The 20,997-nt window shown below is 37.3% G+C and overlaps 1 protein-coding gene across 3 annotated transcripts; it reads right to left on the bottom strand.

The window, feature by feature from the left end:
• Positions 1-140: 140 nt before the first annotated feature.
• Positions 141-19,652, bottom strand: LOC103712070 (squalene synthase 1-like). Of its 3 annotated transcripts, none has more exons than XM_008798456.4 (14): positions 19,404-19,652; positions 18,689-18,731; positions 16,341-16,430; positions 15,882-15,957; positions 11,416-11,485; positions 10,130-10,273; positions 9,921-10,025; positions 9,464-9,610; positions 6,327-6,402; positions 3,301-3,389; positions 776-867; positions 658-703; positions 495-570; positions 141-306 (listed from the first exon to the last, which is right to left on the bottom strand). In XM_008798456.4, the coding sequence occupies exons 1-13, from the start codon at positions 19,596-19,598 to the stop codon at positions 514-516; spliced, it is 1,230 nt and encodes a 409-aa protein (XP_008796678.1). In that variant the 5' UTR covers positions 19,599-19,652; the 3' UTR covers positions 141-306; positions 495-513. The 3 variants fall into 3 exon arrangements, with proteins under 3 accessions (XP_008796678.1, XP_008796679.1, XP_008796681.1); XM_008798457.4 differs by having other exon boundaries at positions 143-336; XM_008798459.4 differs by having other exon boundaries at positions 151-431; positions 562-570.
• Positions 19,653-20,997: the final 1,345 nt, after the last annotated feature.

Raw genomic sequence — 20,997 nt, 5'->3', positions numbered from 1 at the left:
ATTATAAACATCCACGTACGTGCCAAAGCACTGTAAGTATTATGGAAAGGCTCGGATGGATGGAAACTCGCTCTCAAAGCCGAGCCCACCAATATATTCAGTTACTAAAATGGAAGCATTGAAGGCCGTTGACGTCGACATCAGACAATGTAAAAACCGAAACTTGGATTGGGATGTTCATCATGTTCGTCATCATGTACTTTGATATTCAAAGTCCATATTCATACATTTGTTTTCTCCTGAAATACATGAAAACCAGATGGCAGTAGAAACCTATACTAACGTGAGAACCCCCAAGCGCCAACCCTGCACGCATCAGCATGCAAAATCATATGGCTGCAGTTATATTTGAATAATATTAGTTGCAAGGCCAGTAAGGCATGAAGTGATCAACTTTTTCAGATAGAGTAGAAAATATCCTTGCATGCGACCTGAAGAACAAAAATATGAATCGGTTGAAACATGAAAAGGTAATTCGCAACGAAGACCCTTACCAACATCTGGAAGAATTAATCATTTAGCGGATAGAATGGCAAATAAGACAGATACTAAGAGGAGGACCATGATCACCTGCAGCAGCATTGTGACCGAAAATTAGATGCAATCTTACACTTGAAGCAATAGCACATCGGACAAGTGTCTGGTGCAAGAACTTACCAGCACTGAATTGTACTGCAGCCTGCTCTCATACATGTGATATCCCCTGAAGAAGCCCACATGCAATCGTTATTGCAACAAACAAAACACAGCACCAAAGGGAATAATAATGACAAACCTTTTATTTAGCAATCCTGAGGATATGCAAGCCTTCTGTATTGCTTCCACACGATGACGAGTAAGACTGGCATTTGGATCATTATCATCGATCTGCATGCGCATTTTACATGCCTCATCAATATTTTGACGATACAATTTACTTCATATAGAATCCTTAGGACAACAATCATTACAGTTGGAACTTGTTTGGCAGGAGTAGAAAAATGTATTAAGCCAAATCCAACAAAAAATAACCAAGAGTGAGAACCATGGAGATAAATGGTAATTTATGCAATATATCTTTTTTTTTTAAAAAAAAAAATCTGAGGGGTAATGCATTCAAAAACAAAGAACTCTACTTAAAACTTTTGGAATGATTGCTGACAAGAGTTTGTGACTACAGACGGGAAGCCAACAGAACATCATTATTACTCGTTGGTTATATTGGATGCATGCCGCATGTACTTGGTATAGATGAAACACATTTACACCCAAAACAAATAGTCTTCTTGCAAAAGCCCAATATGGTGTATGGGAGCAATTCATATATAGTGAGATTTGTTACATTTGAATCAGCTCTTAGACTTTTTTTCCCTCTTTCCCTCCAGGTCACATAATAATCTAATATCTTCATGTACTCATCCACAAGCACTGTATTGATAGGGCCAATAAGAAAGAAATTAGAAAACCTGAATCTTTCCCCATAAACTCTCAAGATTTTAAAATTATTATTTATTACTCGTTGATTACTCGTTAATATCTTCATGTACTCATCCACAAGCACCGTATTTATTACTGTAATCTCTACATTTACCTTACCTAAGGAATTCATGTGTCCTACAATTGATAACCATCAAAACAAGTCAAGGATTTACCTTTAGAGATCTAATGATTACAGATGATTGTTGCCAAGGACACATGAGAAATAGCTAGTTTGGGTAGCCGGACTGATAAGACTATTTAGGATAAACAGTTGCAAATTGTGAATCATTTATATTCTATAATATATTTTCTTAGAGAAAGTGTTTGTCCAATGTTTTAGGCAAATCCTATAATGCAATGGTGAATATACATGATCAGTCAAATAGTGAAATTATATTTATCTCAAAAACCAATAATACCTTATTTTAGCAGCGCGACCTAAATGCACATAGGTGCATTGTCATGAGGGATTTATCTCATGATAATCCAATTGCTAGGGAGTTCACCATAATATAACTTCCACGAGCTATTTACAAACTTGGATCCATAGTCGGTGGAACTGTCCTGAACCGGGCGGTTCGGGGCGTACCGAGCCATACTGGCGGCAGATCGGGACAATTCCGACAACGAAAATGAAACCCATCGACGAAGGAGAAAGAGAAGAAAAGAGAGGAAAAGAGAGAGAGAGAGAGAGCAAGTGGGGGAGAGAGGAAGAGGGAGAGGAAGGAAGAGAGAAGGGCGACCCAACAGGGGAGCCCTTCTCCGCGCGGCTCGCTGGTCTCCGCCACCCTCCTCTCTCCCTCCCTCTCCCCCTTCTCTCTCTCTTTTCCTCTCTTCCGTTCGCCCTCTCCCCCATCTCCTCTACTGTGTCGGTACAGGGCTGGCACAGAACGGTACAGGGGTGTATCGACTGATGCTACCGGACAACCGGTCCGGGCCCTGATTCAGGCACACCAGACCTTGCTTGGATCTACATGACATGCGATTAATTAAGTGTTAACTGTTAAGTAATCATGCATCCAACAATGCATAAATTGGAATCCCATCTTAACTCACATGATCTCATGAGCTTATAAATTGGATCGGCTTATTTTGGAAGTTGGAGGTTCATATCCACTTAGACAGGATATGTGATTGTACACAATCTTGGAACCGCTATATTACCCCTATGGAGTGTGATAGAACATTGGTCATTGGTGTGGCCTTACTAAGTCTCAAGAGCACTAGGCCCTTGCCACAATGGGGCGAGTAATTTAAAGGCTAGCACACATTTAATTGTTGATCAGCATGGCAAGATACAACATGACACATACCCATGCCATTGCTTTGCTGGCACAATACCCTTTGCTAATACATGGTCAGTTGTGTTATCGGATGTCAAGCATTTAAGCATGAGCATGGCATGGCACAACATGGCGACACGCCACCAACACGTGATACTTCAATCCTTGAGAGCTAGCCCCTCAGGAGAGGCCAACTCTCTATCTTTGGTAGCCTGCTCTCCAAAATCCACCCCCTCCCTCCCCTACTTCCCCCCGCCGGCTTTTCTACTTGGTTTTGCTTAAGGGGTATTTGTAGATGAGTGATATTAGGTCAAGTACATATCTAGCATGATTTAAGAGTTAAGAGGTTTTGGCTCACCATCTGGGATGATAATTGACTATGCATTTGCATGAGATAAGATGCACAGATAATTGTCCTATTTCATAACAAAACTACAAAACAACAAGTATCTGCTACATAAAGACAGATGTGTGATCGAGTGGATAGACAATATCATGAAAAATATCTTAAACCTTTCCAAACAGTATATTAAGAAAATCTAAATAGACAGAACAGTACCTTGGACTTGAGCAAAGATGAAAATTCAAAGAAAGCACCATAGACATCTGACATTGATCTTGTTTGGTCAATAACCCTAGCAGTAAGTCCTGGAAAGCACAGTCAAAAGGTACTATCCATCACTAAATAGTACATAAATATATTTTACTTTCATGACATAAAATGCTTCAAGATACTGATCTGGGGTTCCATAAAAAATACACAAATCACCATGGACCATGATAAACCTTGAATTCTAAAAATAAATCGATCAACAAAATCATAGTGTCAATGAATAATCGTTAGATATTATAATAGTAAATGTGCCCCTGCCATATAAAATGGATGTAACAATTAATGTTCTTTGTTCTGTAGGAAAGCAAGGTGGGTAAATGTTAATGTCTCGTCCATTTCTTTTCACAAAATATTGGGGTTTTTCATGAACCTGAACTACTCTCAGAACAATCAGTCAATAATACAAAGGTGGGCTTCAAGTCAAGCACACCCAACACTTTATTAACTATATTTTTTAGCATACTTTATTCCCAAGTTCATCCTCCAAAGGTGAAAAGAATATCTTGGAAAAAATCATTAACAAGACAAAGATGCACCTGATTAATAGTGCAAAAATCCACATCTACATCAAAAGAGCATAGATTTTGAAGCAATTATCTAACTGTTGTAAAATGAATAAAGAACAAAAAACAACAATACCTGTTTGATGGTGAGTTGTCGGTAAGAATTATTTAAATACTGTTTATCTTAGCCATTCCAGTTATGTAAACTAGCTACAACTTGCTCAATTAGGTCAACAGGTTAGTCTAATAAATATTCACAAGCTGTTTCATTTGCCAGTTAAAGAAATTAAAGATGTTTCAAGGAGAAACTAAAAAACCTTCCTCTCTCTCTCTCTATATATATATAAAGCATAGTTTCTTCTTATTTGCAAGCAATGTCTCATATCCTTTTGTGCCAATGCATGCTAAAACTCAGCATGCTATGGTAAACTACACCATATAAAGTTTAGGCCTGAACAACGAAGGCTTAACTGCCGACTGTTAGGGATGCCAATAGGCCAGCTCTGATTTGAGCATTTCAAAATTTGAATAGACCCAGCCCAATAATCCAGCCCGAACAATATAATGGTAGTTTTGCATGTCAGTCTGTCAACATCCCTAGCGACTGGTAACACTAGCTTACTTGTATGGGGTAGGGCCGGTAGGCCGTGGATCAAATATGATTCAGCAAGCTCTGAAACTTTTTACTAAATTTCTTAAATCCATGTTAGCCCTTGGTAAATTGATTTTAAAATCTTGGCCAAAAACTTCTACCTAGGGTCGTGCACTCAATTCAGATTTTTTCCAAAAACTCATTCCAACTCCTACATGTTAAGCACTTCAATATTCTTTCTTTCTTTCTTTCTTTTTAGAGACAAGCATCCCTATACATGTAACCAAATTGGCTCTTCAGTTCAGGTAAATAATGTAGGGCTTATTTTAAAACCTGGAAGACCCATTGGTTGAAGAAATCTATCTATAGAAGGAATACAACAGAAGAGCTTCCCATTGTATAAAATGTCTTTATATTAATCTCACCCGAGTGCTCTATAATGTGGATTTTTATGAGAACTGGTGCTAGGTACTGGTATTTTGTATGATCATACAAGTGGTAGAGCACAACTGTGCCAAGCCAAGTGAAACTTTGAGCTTGTAATAAAATCAATGGTGTGTTCAAGCTCAGGTTGAGCTCAAGCTAAGCTTAAAGACAAGCACATGAATAAATTCTCAAACTGAGCCTGAAACTATACTTTCATTGCAAGCAAATTAATGGCCGTGCTCAACTTATTATTATCTGATCCTTACAACACAGCTTGCTATTGGATTGTTTTCTGAAAGTACAAGCTCAAATTGAACCACTTATTGAGCCAAGCTCAAGGCTGTTTAGGAAGAGTATGGTCGTTTGCAGCCTAAAAATTAGAAAATTAGCTCATTTAAACCTCGATATTACTCAAGGTTGAATATTTATATAATATGATAACTTGGGAGAGAAAAAATTTGAAGAAAATGAAGTCTTACAATGATGACATCATGTTAATTAATATCAAACTTGCCACATATCTATCATAGAAATACTTCTGGCTAATTAAACTTGAGATGGAAAAGATTCATATTATCAACAACATTGAATTTATGAAAAAGATTTCAGAACATCAAGGTAATATGAATTAGGTCTAGCAAACCATGTTGAACCGGCCGATTCAAAGCATACTGAACTAGACCGGTCAATTCCCAGCATGGTTTAGCCCACCGATTCAATACATAAATCCTACCGCCCCTATGCCCTCATCTCTCCCCTCCCGATGCGTTTGAAGCCTCCTCACCACTCCTCACTCTAGGTGATGCGTTTGAAGCCTCCTCCTCCGGACACTCCTCGCTCTAGGTGAGTCCTCTCTCTCTCAAGGTTTGTTCGAAGGCTGGATCTGAAGCTCGAAGCCCTCTCTCTCCTTCTCTAGCCTCCTCCGGCCTTTCTCCTCCGACCTTCCCTAGAAGCCCATTCCTCTGATCCAGATGCATCCAACGACATCCCGTCCACCAGCAAGATAAGCCCCTCCTCTCTCTCTCCCTCCCTCCCTCTCCCTCTTCCTATTTCGATACACACCTCGACACGATACGATACGGACCCGTACTATACTAAACCGATCGTTGGCCAATGCGAGCCACAACACTGGTCTGGCATACCTTGATGTGAATACATGGTGAAGCGGGAAGGTAAATCCCATTCAAAGGAGTCATGCGGGAATGGAGGCAAGAAATCATCCCTACAATTGATAATTTCCATTATTTCGTATCTTCTATTTGAACAATCTAAATTATAGAAAGAAAACAATGAACTCCTGGTGGTAAACTGAAATGACTAGAGAAATACCAATTAACAAAAAAGAAAAAAAAAGCAAGAAACCAACATGAAAATGAAAATGATATCATCAAGTTCAAAACAAATAAACATGAAGAAATCAATAGTAAAAAAAAGGTCCACAATTTTCTTACCACGTCGCATCTTCACAACTCCTCTAAAAACCTCCACATTATTATAGCATAGAGCAAGGGTTCCAATTGCCATGATCTGATGCAACTCGCAAATGTCAACTAACATGCACTTTGGAAATAGATATAAATGTTCAAACTAGACAACAGAGTTTCTAGAGTGGAACTATGAGAAATAAAAAGCAGAGCTAAAAGTAGCAAGGAAAAATGGAACATTGAGAAGGGCAATAAAAGTTCCATCAAAATTTCATTTATTACATTCACAGGACAGAAAAACATTAGCAAAAAGTCAGTGAGGATACAAATAACATATGCTGAGTTTTAAGTAATGATTATTATAACACTTGTCTTAGCAAATAACAAAAGATGAGCTTGCACTTCTTGCCATGAACCGCTGACATCAAAGTTTAACAGCAAACGTGTTAGATATCAAGCCAGAAGAAAACAATAAGGGCATATCAGACTCCAGTCAAATAAGATGCATTGTCACATGTGCCAAGTAATACAGGCCAGTGGGACAACATTGCTTCTACTGTTTAATACAGCCTAATAAGAGCCAACACACCACTTTCTTTTGCACTTGATGAAGGTTACTTTTATAACCATATAACCATCATCCTTGCATAGACTTTTCTTCTAAGATTATTTTATTAACTTATAAAAAATATGTCATGGCATGACCAAAGCCGATCCAATATTCAAATGCATACTACTCAACACTGAATGACCATGTATGCAAAAAGTATAGGCCCCATGATGCTGATACAAAAATGTCAACATGCAGGTACATGCACATGCAATGGTACAAGGTACTTTTTTTGTTTATGTCCTAGTACAGCATATGGTATATGCACTTGAGAGTTTTGCAACTGCATCTTCAAACCATCCAAGCCAATAAAAATGTCAACATGCAGGTACATGCACACGCCATGGTAGATGGTACCTTTTTTTTTGTTTTATGTCCTAGTACAGCATATGGTATATGAACTTGACAGTTTCATGACTATATCTTTAAACCATCTAAAGCCAATAAAAGCTGACCTGTTGACATTTTGCTTAAAAAGAAAGCAAAACATTTTAATAAAAAAGTTTTATCTAATAAGAATTTTAGTATAAACACCAAAAAGCTAATACACTGTGGGTATGAAGGTTTTATAGATTTCATAATTAAAAGTTACAAATTCATACATGTGAATATGCCATGATGCCAAGCATTTTAATTTTGATATTGTAATATTTAGCAAACAATTAGCTATCAATGCTTGCTTATATTAGGTAGAGATTGTACATATTTTTTCTCTCTGCATTTTTAACTATAGGTGGTGTTTGCCGTACATAGAATGGGTCATGGACAGGTATGAGAAACACCAAAACAAAGAAATTGACAAAAATAGAACGATGACTCCCTAATGTAAACTATGGTTTGAAGACAATAACACTAGAATTGAGTTTTGATATGATGACTATGTCATCATATAACTAATGACACACTTCTACCAAAAAATAATTAATGACATGCTTTGCCATGCTGCAAGATCCAAGATGCTTCAAGTCTAGCAGAATTTCCCTAAAAGCATGCACTAAAGAGTGGCAGAAAGTTATTCTGGAGTTTGGACTTTTCATTTTACTTTGGATTTAACTGTTTAATTGTGATTATACAATGTTGAGAGTCCCTTTTAACAAGGACTTTGCTAAGTCACTAGTGACAGTTTGCAAGTTTTGAGTAAACTTTAAATTCTTTTGTAGTTTTACCCCATTTGCTATTATAACTACAGTAAAATTAGGATTTTGAGATGTGAATGACAGTTATTTCAGAATTTCAATCATGTATTCACTGTGTTGAGAGGTTAACAATTGTCATTAATATCCTACAATTTCAAGCCTGAATATTTTCTTGTAGGAAAAAGAAAAGGAAAGAGAAACATGTTTTGTAACACATTTTTTTAACATGCATCACTAAAAGTCAAGAACTAAACTGAGATACAAAGAATTCATGTTGATTAATTGTAACTGGCTAGGGTTTAGCTTTGCTATGGCAACGAGCTTTAAAATTATTTTCTTGCTGAGCACATGAGTTTCTCTATATAATTTTTCCTTTTCTTGTTCAAACGTACCTATTTACACTTAAATGTAAGGAGTTACTATAAAGACATCAAGATTAGTCTTTTTTGCTTCACTAGAAAATATGGTGGGAAGAAGAATAGTAAATGATTTATTAAGAGAAAGAAACTATTTTTCCCAAAAAAAAGCAAATAAATTATAACCATTCTGGAGCATTTCTTTTTCTTTCATTTTTTCTTTTGAGGTAGAGAGCGAGAGAAAGGGAATAGGGACCACCGTGGTAAACTACACAAGGAAAGGAGGTTACAACTGGGGCATTGCCCACTTCATAACTATTCTGGAACATTTCAAACTATCTTGTTAGTACAATTTGGCTATTCCCTCATCCTCCTACAACCTAAAAAATAATTCAATTTTGGACAACAGCGAAACATTTTTTTGCAGTCAACTGATATTGTAGGATTTTATTCTCTACCAACAGTGATCTTCTTGCTATTTCCAATTCTACATGAAGTTGCCATGCTAGTACTGCCAATTATAGTTTATGCTAGAAGTAACTGAATGATGCATAAAGTTCGTGGCATCATGTTGCATGTCTAACATGAGCATCTGCAGCTTGCAGACAAGGGATTATTTGATTAGGAGAAAGAGAGAAATGGAAATGGGGTATGTGGAGAGTTATTGTTTCCCCTATGCTTCTAGTTACTCTTAAACCAAATAAGCCTGACATTTTCCAAAGCAATAATAGAGGGTGTGAAATGGTCAACATTAGAGTTTGCTAAAAGGTGAAAGGGATGGGGGAAATTCATGCTCGGGATTGAGAAGGCAATGAAGTTGCAGGCTATGGAAAATCACCTGAATTGCCACAAATCACCTACTCTTCAGACAGACAGACACAGAAAGAGATAGAGATACAGAGAGAGAGCACAAACATTAAAGAAAGATAACATAAGAAAAATACCAAAGGGGAACATGTACCGTAAATATCATTTTTTGGGCAACTCTAGTAACATTACTTCTTAGCCATGATATCCGACAACTATTCTACTTCCAGTTAAAGCAAACATTTTTCAATGTACCTGTGGAATAGCACAAAATTGAAAGATGGCAAGATCCTTCAAAGCAAACAAGTACTGAAGGCAATCTTCAGCATGCATTAAAGCATTGGTTACCATGTCATTTAAGCATTGCACAGCTTTTGTGGAATTCTCCTCATATTTCAAATCCTGTATTGCATAACGTCAATGGAAACAAGGAATTAGCCCCTGGAATATGAAACCAACAAAAACCTGAATTTCGTGAGAGAAAAATTAGGTTAGCCCACTGTACTTGTTTTTGATCTTGATGATAAAGACAGAGGGACACAAATGAAAAAGAAAAGAAGCTTGCACGCTCAGATAAAGCAGGTAGAAAAAGGAAGAATATAATATAAAACACTGGTTAACCATCAAAGTAATGGTTCTAGAAATTAAACTATATAACAAAAAGAAAAGGTCAAATGATGAATAAGAAATTATAAAAGTACAATGCATAAACCTCAAGTTTACTGGCATATTTACTCCAAATTTCCCGAGGCCAGAACATGCGTGATTTTGGTATCTCATTTATATCTTCCAAATAATCTCGGATTATATTTGTTTTCTGCTTGTCAAAAGAAGGAAAATATGGAGTTATTAATTAGTGAACAGCCAGTAGATAAATGGCACCGTGAAGCAATTAAAACATTACCAATTGACTTACAGTACCTGAAGAAATAAGCCCATTGAATTGGAAAGGGAATCTGGAGCTAGTTCTTCCAACCCAGACGCATGAAAGAGCTTAGACAGTCCTAATCCAACTAGTCCTGCTACATAATGACAGTACTCATCATAATCGTTGATTGTTTCTACCTGCATACAAGGAAAAGAAAATTGGTCTAAACTTTAATGTAATACTATAATAGCATAGTATGAAATAAGTTTCAGTACAAATATTCTTATATCTCATAAGTTTTGTAAAGAATAAGTTTTCACTATTTGGTATTCCTATTAATCTAAAAAGAAACAATCAACCATACACACAACATAACCATCACGACAAATGAAGTAAAAGATTGTCCTCAGGCCAGAAATGAAGTAGATTATACATCATTTGCAAAAATTTTCCCTTTAAAGGACAATGTGGGTATTGAAAATATGAACTGACACCTTGAGGAAGGAATTAAATAGCTAATCCTGTTTCTATATGCAATGGGAATGAGACCAATGTAAACTCACAGCCTTTTGTTTCTGTTTAGAAAAGAACAGTAACTTCAATTTCTTTTCTTTTTGCAGGCTAGCATTAGTAAAGTAACATGAGTTCTCCATGTTTATGAGGAAACAACTTTTGTAAACCATCACTCAGTTATAGTAAAACCATGCAATTTAATACACTGAGTAAATCAAACATTTTAAGAAGCCACTGGCCCTATCAATGAAAAGGACAGAAATACAAAATAAATGACCATAAATTCTAAGCTAAAATGCCATACTATAGAATGAATTACAAGCTTACTGAAGATGCATGACAGGGGAGTTCAAAAGCGTAGACTCTTTTTTTATTATTATTTCAGTAACAATTAGCTGCTAGATTATGACATTCCCAAGAAAGTTTATTGGAAATAGGTGTTCAAGCAAAGATTCACATATCACACCTTCATATATAGCCTTGGATCTATCATTTGGCAGCACTGTACCCAGCTTAATGACAGAAACATTTTATATTTGTTCTATTGGCTAAAACAAGAACACATTCAAAAGCATGCATTGTCTTAGAGATTGCATTTTGTTTGACAGCGCAATATCCAAGAAACTATCTAACAATGATGAGTCTTACATGGACTATCTAACAATGATGAGTCTTACATGGACTATCTAACAATCATGAGTCTTACATGGCCAAATGGTCTATAAAGAACATACAAATATAAAACCAATCCAGGTGTGCTCCTTAATTCTGTATATTGTGTGAGTTCATGTATGTTTGGCTATAAAGTAGCATTGAAATTACGGACCTCCTTGCATATAAACTTTGCCATTCCTGCACCCATTCTCTTGGTAATATCTTCAATTGCCTCCTGATAACTGAAATGCCACAGAAGCAACACTAATTTTAGTTAGTCCAAAACAAAGTCTACTGAAGGAGGCACCAGGTGTTGAAAGAAATATTGGATGCTAAGGTTTACTGTCCAAATAATCCATGGTGAGGGAAATTCTTATTAGACACTAAAGCTTAAAGTTCTTTGTCAAAAAGCATATTAAAGGACGTACTGAGAAGATCATGAGGACAGCTGTTATGTGAAAGGACTATTGAATACAGATAACGAAGTCCATTTACCAAAGAAATATCTAGGATTGATTGAATGGAATCCTAATCTGTAACAAGGAAGCCATTGAGGACTGTGGCATGCAAGAGTTGAAGTGTACTAGTAACCGTACCCGTACCAGGTTGGTAGTATGGTACAATGTCAGTAATGTATCATACAAACATAATATGATAGTTGGCACCAGCACAGCAAAAGTGAGACCAACTACATATAGCACCGAGGGGCATACGAAGTAGTCCCATTGTATGGTAGAAATTTGCCTGGTATCGATTGATAATAACTGGCACTCCTACCCCCTTGATGCCTTGAAAACCCACATTCTAATCGTAAACTTAAAACTAACTCAAACATGCAGCTTTTTGACTGACAAATTTGCCAAGGCACTCATGATGATTTTGAACGATACCTTTTTCATTGCATGACATGAGAAATTAATTAGAGATAATATTAACATAGCATACAAAGGAAACAAAACCTGAAAATGTAACAATAAATATAAGATCATGGGATTGTGTAAAAGATATACAAGCAGCACTCCCGCATACAAAAAGAAAGAAAAAAAGAAGGCACCGAACCAAGCATTCATGTCACTTTCCAGATTTGAGATAGAGACTGCATGACACTACGATTATGAAAGAAAAAACTAGTGCCCAAGCAATGGCATTTTAAGAACACCTTTTCACATGCAAATTAATGCAAACATTTCATGAGAGTATAACTTCCATTAAAGCATGCTATGTCACTACACTACCTGATTTTTCATCAATGAGTTTGGCATAGAAAGAGGACAAGACCCACAAAAAATTGATTTTAGTTGAAGATCTGATTGAGGTTTCCATCTGAAGCTTCAAGGTTAGGCTCCTAACATGGAGACAACACATAATCTGCCAATTTTTTTTTGAAGCAAAACATTCTTCAAGAACCTAATAGGACATCTTTAATGATGATGTCAGATGGACCTCCCCATTGCTGCAACCTGGAGCGTTATCCTTACAGTCCATTTATTCTTTCTACTGAAATCCCTTGATCTAGTGATAGTTTTAATTTCACAATTCTGAAGAAAGACCATATGAGCCCAACAAATTTGGGAATGGATCCAAACATGTCGGCATATGCCTGACCGAAGAGTCCATCCAGTTGGGATTTTCTACACTCAGACAGCAAATATGGCCAATATCCAGGTAAATATTACATTATTTGTAATTTATATAACACATATTGGCAATTAGTTTTTTAAGAGAACAAAAGAAAGATTTGACAAGCCTCAGGTAAAAAAGATAACATATTTTATTTTGAAAGCATTGCATAATTAGAATATGATAATAAACATTGCGTTGACCTCTACAGCTATTTAAACTCCACTGATTTATTTTAAAACATTAAAGTTATGAAATAAATTTAGATCTATTCAAATTTCTAGGATCAACTTAACATGGTAGCCTAGTTTTCTGTGAGACTACTTCCATATCAAACCAACCAAAAGAAATATACATATATTTTTTTCAAGTGTTTCATGCCAAAGGATACAATGTATAGAAAATTCCAGGGCATTTTAAGAAAAATGAATACATATATTTATGAAAAAATTTACACAGGTTTGCAAACAAAACAATGGAGTTTTTATTTGCCTTCTTAGGGTAAATATGGCGTTCATGATGCTATCAAAAACTTCATATGATTCCGCAGATTGTAACAATAATCATGACAAGAATTTTCTGGAAGTAGCAAAGGTATGGTGAGGTAAAACTCATGATTAAGATAAAATACATTGCACATTTCTAATGATTTTGAAACTGTAAAATAGACTTAATTGGGCACATTCATAATGATTTTGAAAAAAAATAAAGCAGATTCAACTATTTGCATGATCAATTTTTGACATCCGAATTTGCTTTATGCTGTAAATGTAAGAACAGAAACATGAGATTTTGAACCGAGTTATCGATCACAGTGGAGAGTGAGAAACTCCAAAAATCCAAGATCATCATTCCCTTTGCTGATACAGTCAACCTTCTATTAATTATACATTGACATCTTTGGATGTTGAAAAGAAGTTTAAATACCCTGAAAGTCTTCTGAAGTAATTTAGCAGAACCTGTGAGATAATCCGTAATATTGCCCATGAAGTGCCATAAAATACTTCATACTGCATTGGCATAATTGAGTGATGCATTGCATCAGAGGACACAATGACAAGAAGAAAATACATCAGTTGCTAAAGTCAGATGTGCAATGCATGTATGGCCCTAACCCGCAGAATATTTAATGGAAGGACATGATCCTATTAACTGATAATACAATTTGCATTGTATTTATGTAACTTGTTAAATACATCAACTGTTAGTTGACATAACCCCTACTTGTTTCTCTCTTTGGAGAAAGAGAGGGAGAGGATCAAATAGTGGGGGGTACATATACAAAAAAAAGGGATTATATATGACCCAATTCACTATCCCAAACCTGACAAAACAGTGACGAGCATTGGAGACTAATATGGAGATACATAAGCTGATGATTAACTCATATTTACATATAGACAACAAGTACATAAGTGCTTCTTTAGTTGATCGAGAAATTCAATATATGCAGATCCATAGCCTTAATTGCAACATTTGGAAGCAAGAATTTGGGCCCCAATTGATACTGGTCCATACTGGGCATTCTGGATTGGAGCAGCTGGGATGGATCCATTACCAGCTGATTTGCCCTGAGACCAGTCAGGACATGGTCAAGATCCGAGAATGCCAAAATAAACTTATGAATATGTCCTTCTAAAGTACCTTAGCTATAACTAAAGCACCAAATTAAAAAAAGCTAAAAAAAAAGAGAACAATTCCCAATGGGTGCTAAAATCAACACCAGTACCATAAACCTAATAATGGGCTCAAAAAGCTTCATGTGGTCCCAACCAAGCACTAAAAACAACCTCAAGAACATTAACAAGCATCAAACAAACAAAAAAAACAGCAAATGGAAAAAAAAAACTCTGGTATGTTGCCGAGACGAAAGAGTATATCATGTCTCAACATAAGCATTTTTGAAACCATACTGACCCGATGCCTGACAAGTACGGGCACTAGGGACAGGACTAAAATCTTTGTTTGGAAGAAAGCATCTAGGGACATGGCATTACTGATTATATTGGAATCACATTGCCCCTCAAGATAAAATGAGAAATAATCAGTTGAAACTTCGTACTTGGATATCCTTCTCTTATATCTTTAAGCAGATGACAGAAACCATTACTTGCACACAAGAATATTGAAATATCTTTATTGCACCATAATTGCAAGATTTTGTGGTGGGCTTCAGATGACATGGAAATAACGGGCTTTAGGCTTCCAATATTCAATAGCATCATCCTTTCTAAGAAGAAAGAAGGGACAGCTAACATTGCAGATTCATGTTGCTTTCAAGTGTCAACCCTTAATTTCTTCAGGATAGCTAGTGCTTTTTTACCAAAGTAGTAGTAAAACTGTACACCGCCCCTAGTGCATGGTATATATTTGTGTGCATAAGTTCCTATTCCACTGGGTGAGGTGTTTAGCTGGAAGAAATTAATGCATTTGCAAGGAAAAACAAAACTCAATATGCAGTATATACAAGAAATGGGTACAGATGCAACACCATTAGCCTCTACTCCTTGTACATAGCACTGCCCTCTTGTGCGCAAACTTATTGCAGTGGATAAGAAACATACGCAACTCGTTTCCTTATTTTTTGGTTAGTCTCTCTATGTGTCATTTTGTGGGGGTTGGGTGGGAAAACAGTTGTTTTATATAAGGAGAATTCCCCTACTTTCACTCTCATGGAGATTATGTACTTTCCATTCTATCCTTGACCTAATAACTTCATCTTTACATTACTAATTAAAATAAAGAAAAAAGATGCACAGCTGTACTTTCGGTACTTAAACAATTGTGTGTTTTCATTCTTAAAAGTGATCATGAAGGCCAGGTATTTGTATTGTTGCTCTACCAGTGGAAGGAACCAAATTCTGGTTGTTTATACCTTACATCCAACAAATTCAATTCCAAAACTGAAAGGGTAGTAAAATAGTAATATATCCATGTAATGGAACAGACTAGTATCAATGACAGTCTGCGGCTTTTGGAAAGTAGTTGCATAAAACAAGTCTCTGAAAAAGAAAAGACCTTGCACCAAGCTCTAAGAAAGCAGTTGAAACATAATGAAATTTATCCATCAGAACTTTGTAGTCCTTTGCTCCACCTAGGGAAAAAAAAAAATTACAATTAGCAAGACTTTCAAGATATACATTGGAGACATCAATGCCATATATTTAAGAATTAAGACAGTGAAGACTTCAATCATCACTTATGATCATAGACACAAATCCTTAAACCAGAAAATGACTATATCTAAGCAAGGATCCAGCATTCAAGAACAAAAGGAGAAAACCAGAAAGTAAACTAAAATCTTATCAAAAGAAGGTTCTTCATTGTCTAGGCACTTGAATCTGAGATCTAAAAAAATAAAATGGTTTCTAATACAAGGAAAATCACAGATACTGTGCTTAAAAAAAGGTAAAATAGATATCAAATAAATTCATGAGAAAAAGGAGAAAATTGCATTTAAAGGATTACATCCCTTACATGAGAAATGCCAGTCGCGTTCATATATGTGATGATGGAAAGACTCCAGAATTGGCACTTTGATGTCAGAAGGTATGCTAGTATCATCCTCTGCCATTAAGTTAGGAATAGTGGAATTAGATAAGAAGCTCACTCTTCATAAATTTCTTCAGGAAACATAGCAAGCTGAAACATGTAATGATCGTGAGATGCTTTGTAAACACCAGATTTAATAACATGGTTTAAAACCAATTATATTAATACTATGATACCAATTTGGAGCCAAAGGAAAAATATTCCATTTCACATAAGAAAGCAAATTCATAGCCAAACATGTTGTCGACCAATGGACCAACATTGATAATGGCTCTGATCATTCCCTCATTTTCAAGCTCGTATCTTGCCATAGACAGCCTTCAAATCCACAGCATATCAGCTTTCTTATATGCACGCATCACCAACTTTATGTGCTCAGATATGCTTCTTGCCCATGTATTTGTTAGGACCGTAGGCGTTGCCATCTCACTAAAACCCGCAGGTGATAGTGAAGGCTTAACCATGGTCTTTAAACCGACTATCCCAAGCGCCCCCCCGGCGTTTGATTACGACTTGGCCCACACCAGCCTCCGCCGTGAGCGAGCATTGCTGACTTGGCCCACACCGGCCTCCGCCAACAACCCCCCCAGCAAGCGAGCCCTGCTGACTTGGCCCATACCGGCCTCCGCCAACAATCCCCCACCCCCAGCAAGAGAGTTTTTTTTTTTTTTTTAATCGCTTATCCTGGGAATCAAACCTGTGCCGCTGGCTCTGATACCACTGTTAGGACCGTAGGCGCTGCCATCTCACTAAAACCCACAGGTGATAGTGAAGGCTTAATATGGTCTTTAAACTGACCATCCCAAGCACCCCCTGGCCTCCGTTGCGGGCGAGCATTGCTGACTTGGCCCACACCGGCCTCCGCTGTGGGCGAGCATTGCTAACTTGGCCCACACCGGCCTCCGCTGTGGGCGAGCATTGCTGACTTGGCCCACACCGGCCTCCGCCAACAATATTAACCTTGATTTTATTGTGTCTTCAAATTATGAATTTTTTCCCCTTTTTTGAGAAACTAAGGAGGGTAATAACTTGCAATGAACCTTTTTTCTTGATTATTTACATTTCCTTTACACACTCAGTTTACTATATTTTCATGGCTTATTTCCTGAAATTTTTCAATGTTTGCCAAGTAACAAACTTTCGCTTGACTTGTAAATCCTACTTTTTTTACAGAAGTTGACTTTCCTTCTGAATTTTAAGTGTTATTGAGCCTTTAGTTTATGAGATTGTTAATTATTTTGGAATGATTAGCTCCTAAATGTGGGGTATTATGGTCCTTTGGCATGTTTATCTTCTCTTTCTCTTTCTCTGGTTCTTCTCGTTTTTCTCTTCTTTCTACACTATCAGGTTGAAAAATTTCCTTTGCTTCTCCCTTTATTTTTGACTGCATGTATGTCTGTGTTTACATCAGCTTCCTGCATAACTGCATATCTTGGTTTTTTTAAGATCTGAGTGTCGTTAGGCTTCTTCTGATTTCATCTTAAACAAGTGTTCAATTTTGAGTCTAAAATGATATCTGTGTGATGTTAAGGTCATCCTTCCATAAAATTGAATGGCAAATCTACAACACTTGGAAACAAAGCAGGTATTGATGTAATTGTACAAAATTAGTTATGAGGTTTGCCCAATTAAGTGCTCGGCAGGTATTGATGTAATTGTACAACATTACATTATGGGGATTGCCCAATTATGTGCTCCTAATGTGCCTTCAGTTCTTACACTCATCAAATTCGAGCAGGGGTTGCTTGATTTGCTAATCCAGTTTTTCACTATAATTATCAACAATATTCTTCAAATAGCTACGTGGGAGCTAAGATCTAGTGCCTGGATTTGCAAAATCAACCACAAAATTGAGCCCCTAATCAATTTTATCTTAATCTAAACAAAAAATTATATTACCTTCAAAGCAAGGCTTCAAGTTCTCAATCTAAATGCAAAATTGGAAAGCACAGGCTCAGTTCATTGGATCAACTGGCAAATGAATGATCAATTGAAATGTTATATTACATTCTTAATAACCAAGTAATGACATCAAAAGATATAGATGCATGCTTTTCACTGGCATGCTTGTTTTGTGCTTCATCTTGTGATGTTATGAGAAGAAATTAGTATCTATTACATCAGGTACATATCCCAAAGAAACATTTCAAGATAAGTAACCTGTTGCGATGATCTAAAAGATGCGAGGACCAAAAATGAATTGTGATTAATGCTTGATTTGAGAAAATAGACTCAACCAAAAAACTGTAAGATTCAAGATGATGGAAACAGACCAACAGTATCAAGGGCTCTGAGGACCAGATAGAAAATGCAAACCTGCACAAACAAAAAGAGCTAAAATACGGTTACAAGTCTTTCTATGGCTAACTCATCGGAAATGATGAGAGATATTGAAGCAACATAATAAAAGAATGTATATCATCACTTTAAAAGAAACATCAACTTTATAGATGCCAAAGTTAGTTTTCGTATCAAGTCATTTATAAAATGATGTATTAGCAATCCCACCTTCTGTTTGATGGAAGAGCAAGAAAATTGCATATAAGTGAAAAGTAGTTATACAAGAAGTGAGTAGAGATTTTTTTAAAAAAAATGGAAGGGTTTTTTTTTGGCATAAACACTACTATGGGTCTTACCACCACCCCACTATGGATCTTTTTATATTTCCAAAATAGAGATAAGAAAATAAACAAGAAGATCACATTATCATCATAATAAATTAACCTTTCTTACCACATTAAACCTCACAAAAATCATTCCCAAAAACCAAATTAATTCCAAGAACAACCCCCAAAAAAAATCATCACCAAAATAAAGAAAATCGAATATTTTGAATGTTACGGCGTCATCCGATGCCAACATCACATAAGGGAACAAGATTGCATACCAATCCAACATTATAACCAGCATAAACACGAAAACCAACAAGAAATCCAAGAAATTAGCGGGGAGAAAGAAGAGATGGAGAGAGAGAGAGAGAGAGGTTACCGCATTTCGGAGCTCGGGGCCGAGCTGCTGGATGACGAGGGCGAAGCTCCGAGAGACCTTCTGGAGCATGGTGTAGGAGAAGCCCCAGTGCGGCTCCGCCGGGATCTGTTTCTTGATCCGATCCGACGCCATCTTCAGCTTCACCAACGCGTACAAATCCTCCGGGTGTTCCACGATCGCCCCCAACAACCCCATCTCGCTCTCTCTTCCCCTCTCTCTCTCCCCCCCTCTCTAGTGCTTTCCTTCTATTTAATGCCGCCTCTCCGTCGGCCACCGGTTTTATTTCTTTCGGGAATAAACTAATTCCCGGCCAAGGTTTTTATCCTGGCGTATATTTGTTCCCTCCAATTTCGTGGCGATTCCCTCTCCTAAAACCGCCCGGCGGGGCTCCGATCCGGGTCTAAGAATTCTAAACCTGGCTGGACCGGGTAGAGATTGGGATAAGTAATCCAGCTCCCGGGCACCCGATTCGGAATAGATTCCTTCCTATTTTAAATTTCACACGATTATCTTGCTCGTGCGAAGACGTTTTTGGGGCGCCCGTCAAGTTCCCGTGAAAGAAAAAAATTCTGCAGGCCAATTGATTTGGTAGCGCACCAAATCCAGCAAGATGCACAAAACACGTGACAGGAGATGTTCTTGTGATGGAAAGGGGCGCCCCCTAAGCGGCGGCACCGGTGCTGCGACCGTGGCTGTCGTGTATCGAAGCCTTCACGTGAGGAAGCATGTGCACTTTTCATCAAAAAAAAAAGGAAGCATGTGCACTCGTGCAGTCTCGTCCCTAAATTTGCGCGAGACCACCAAGCACGTGGCGAGGATTTCCCCGCTCGCAGGCGGTGCGGTTGTCTCGGCACGGAAGCCCGCCAAAAGGGCTTTCTAGATTTTACACCAGTCAACGAAGAGGAATCACCAGCCAAAGCTCATCCGAGATGGAGGTAGAACGCGGGATGCCGTAAGAGTCCATGAGAGCGGAAAAAGGACGGCAGCGTTATTACATCTTTCTTTGAAAAAAGTTATGCTTTCAATGTCCGTTTGGCTGATAAAATGGAGTTCCAAATAAAAAAATTATACTTTCATCGTGGCATGCGGGAGGTGGTTAAATGTCCACATATGTAGAGTAGGAGAGACTAGAGAGCCAATGAAACTTTTTTAATTTTCTAATGTTGGGGACTTTTCTTATCTCAGTAACTCTATATTTTCCATGACTAACTTTTCACCATCCAAATAATTTTTTTTAGAAAGTTAATTCCAGCAAAAATTTACCTGCATATGATTGCTTGTACAAGGAACCAAACATAGCCTTAGTCATAGGCAAGATGAAAAAATATTTTTTAACATACATCTCGCTTTTGGATGGAACCCTCGCATTCATGGTAGGCCTGAAGACATTGGATCCTCTCTAGCTCGAGATTCTTCCATTTTTTGGCTAATTCAAGGACACAGTTCCCTCACCAATACGTGTCCATAGGGGTGATGACCATTGGGAATTGCACATCCTAAGGCTGTGTTTGGCTGGCCGACAAGGCGGATTAAAATTTTGTTAATCTCTTTTCTCTTATTTTTGGGATGGGAGAAATGGTTGATTCCACATTGC

This window comes from Phoenix dactylifera, unplaced genomic scaffold, assembly GCF_009389715.1.
Source record: "Phoenix dactylifera cultivar Barhee BC4 unplaced genomic scaffold, palm_55x_up_171113_PBpolish2nd_filt_p 000204F, whole genome shotgun sequence".
NCBI lineage: Eukaryota > Viridiplantae > Streptophyta > Magnoliopsida > Arecales > Arecaceae > Phoenix > Phoenix dactylifera.
This window is presented reverse-complemented; position numbering and strand designations above follow the sequence as displayed.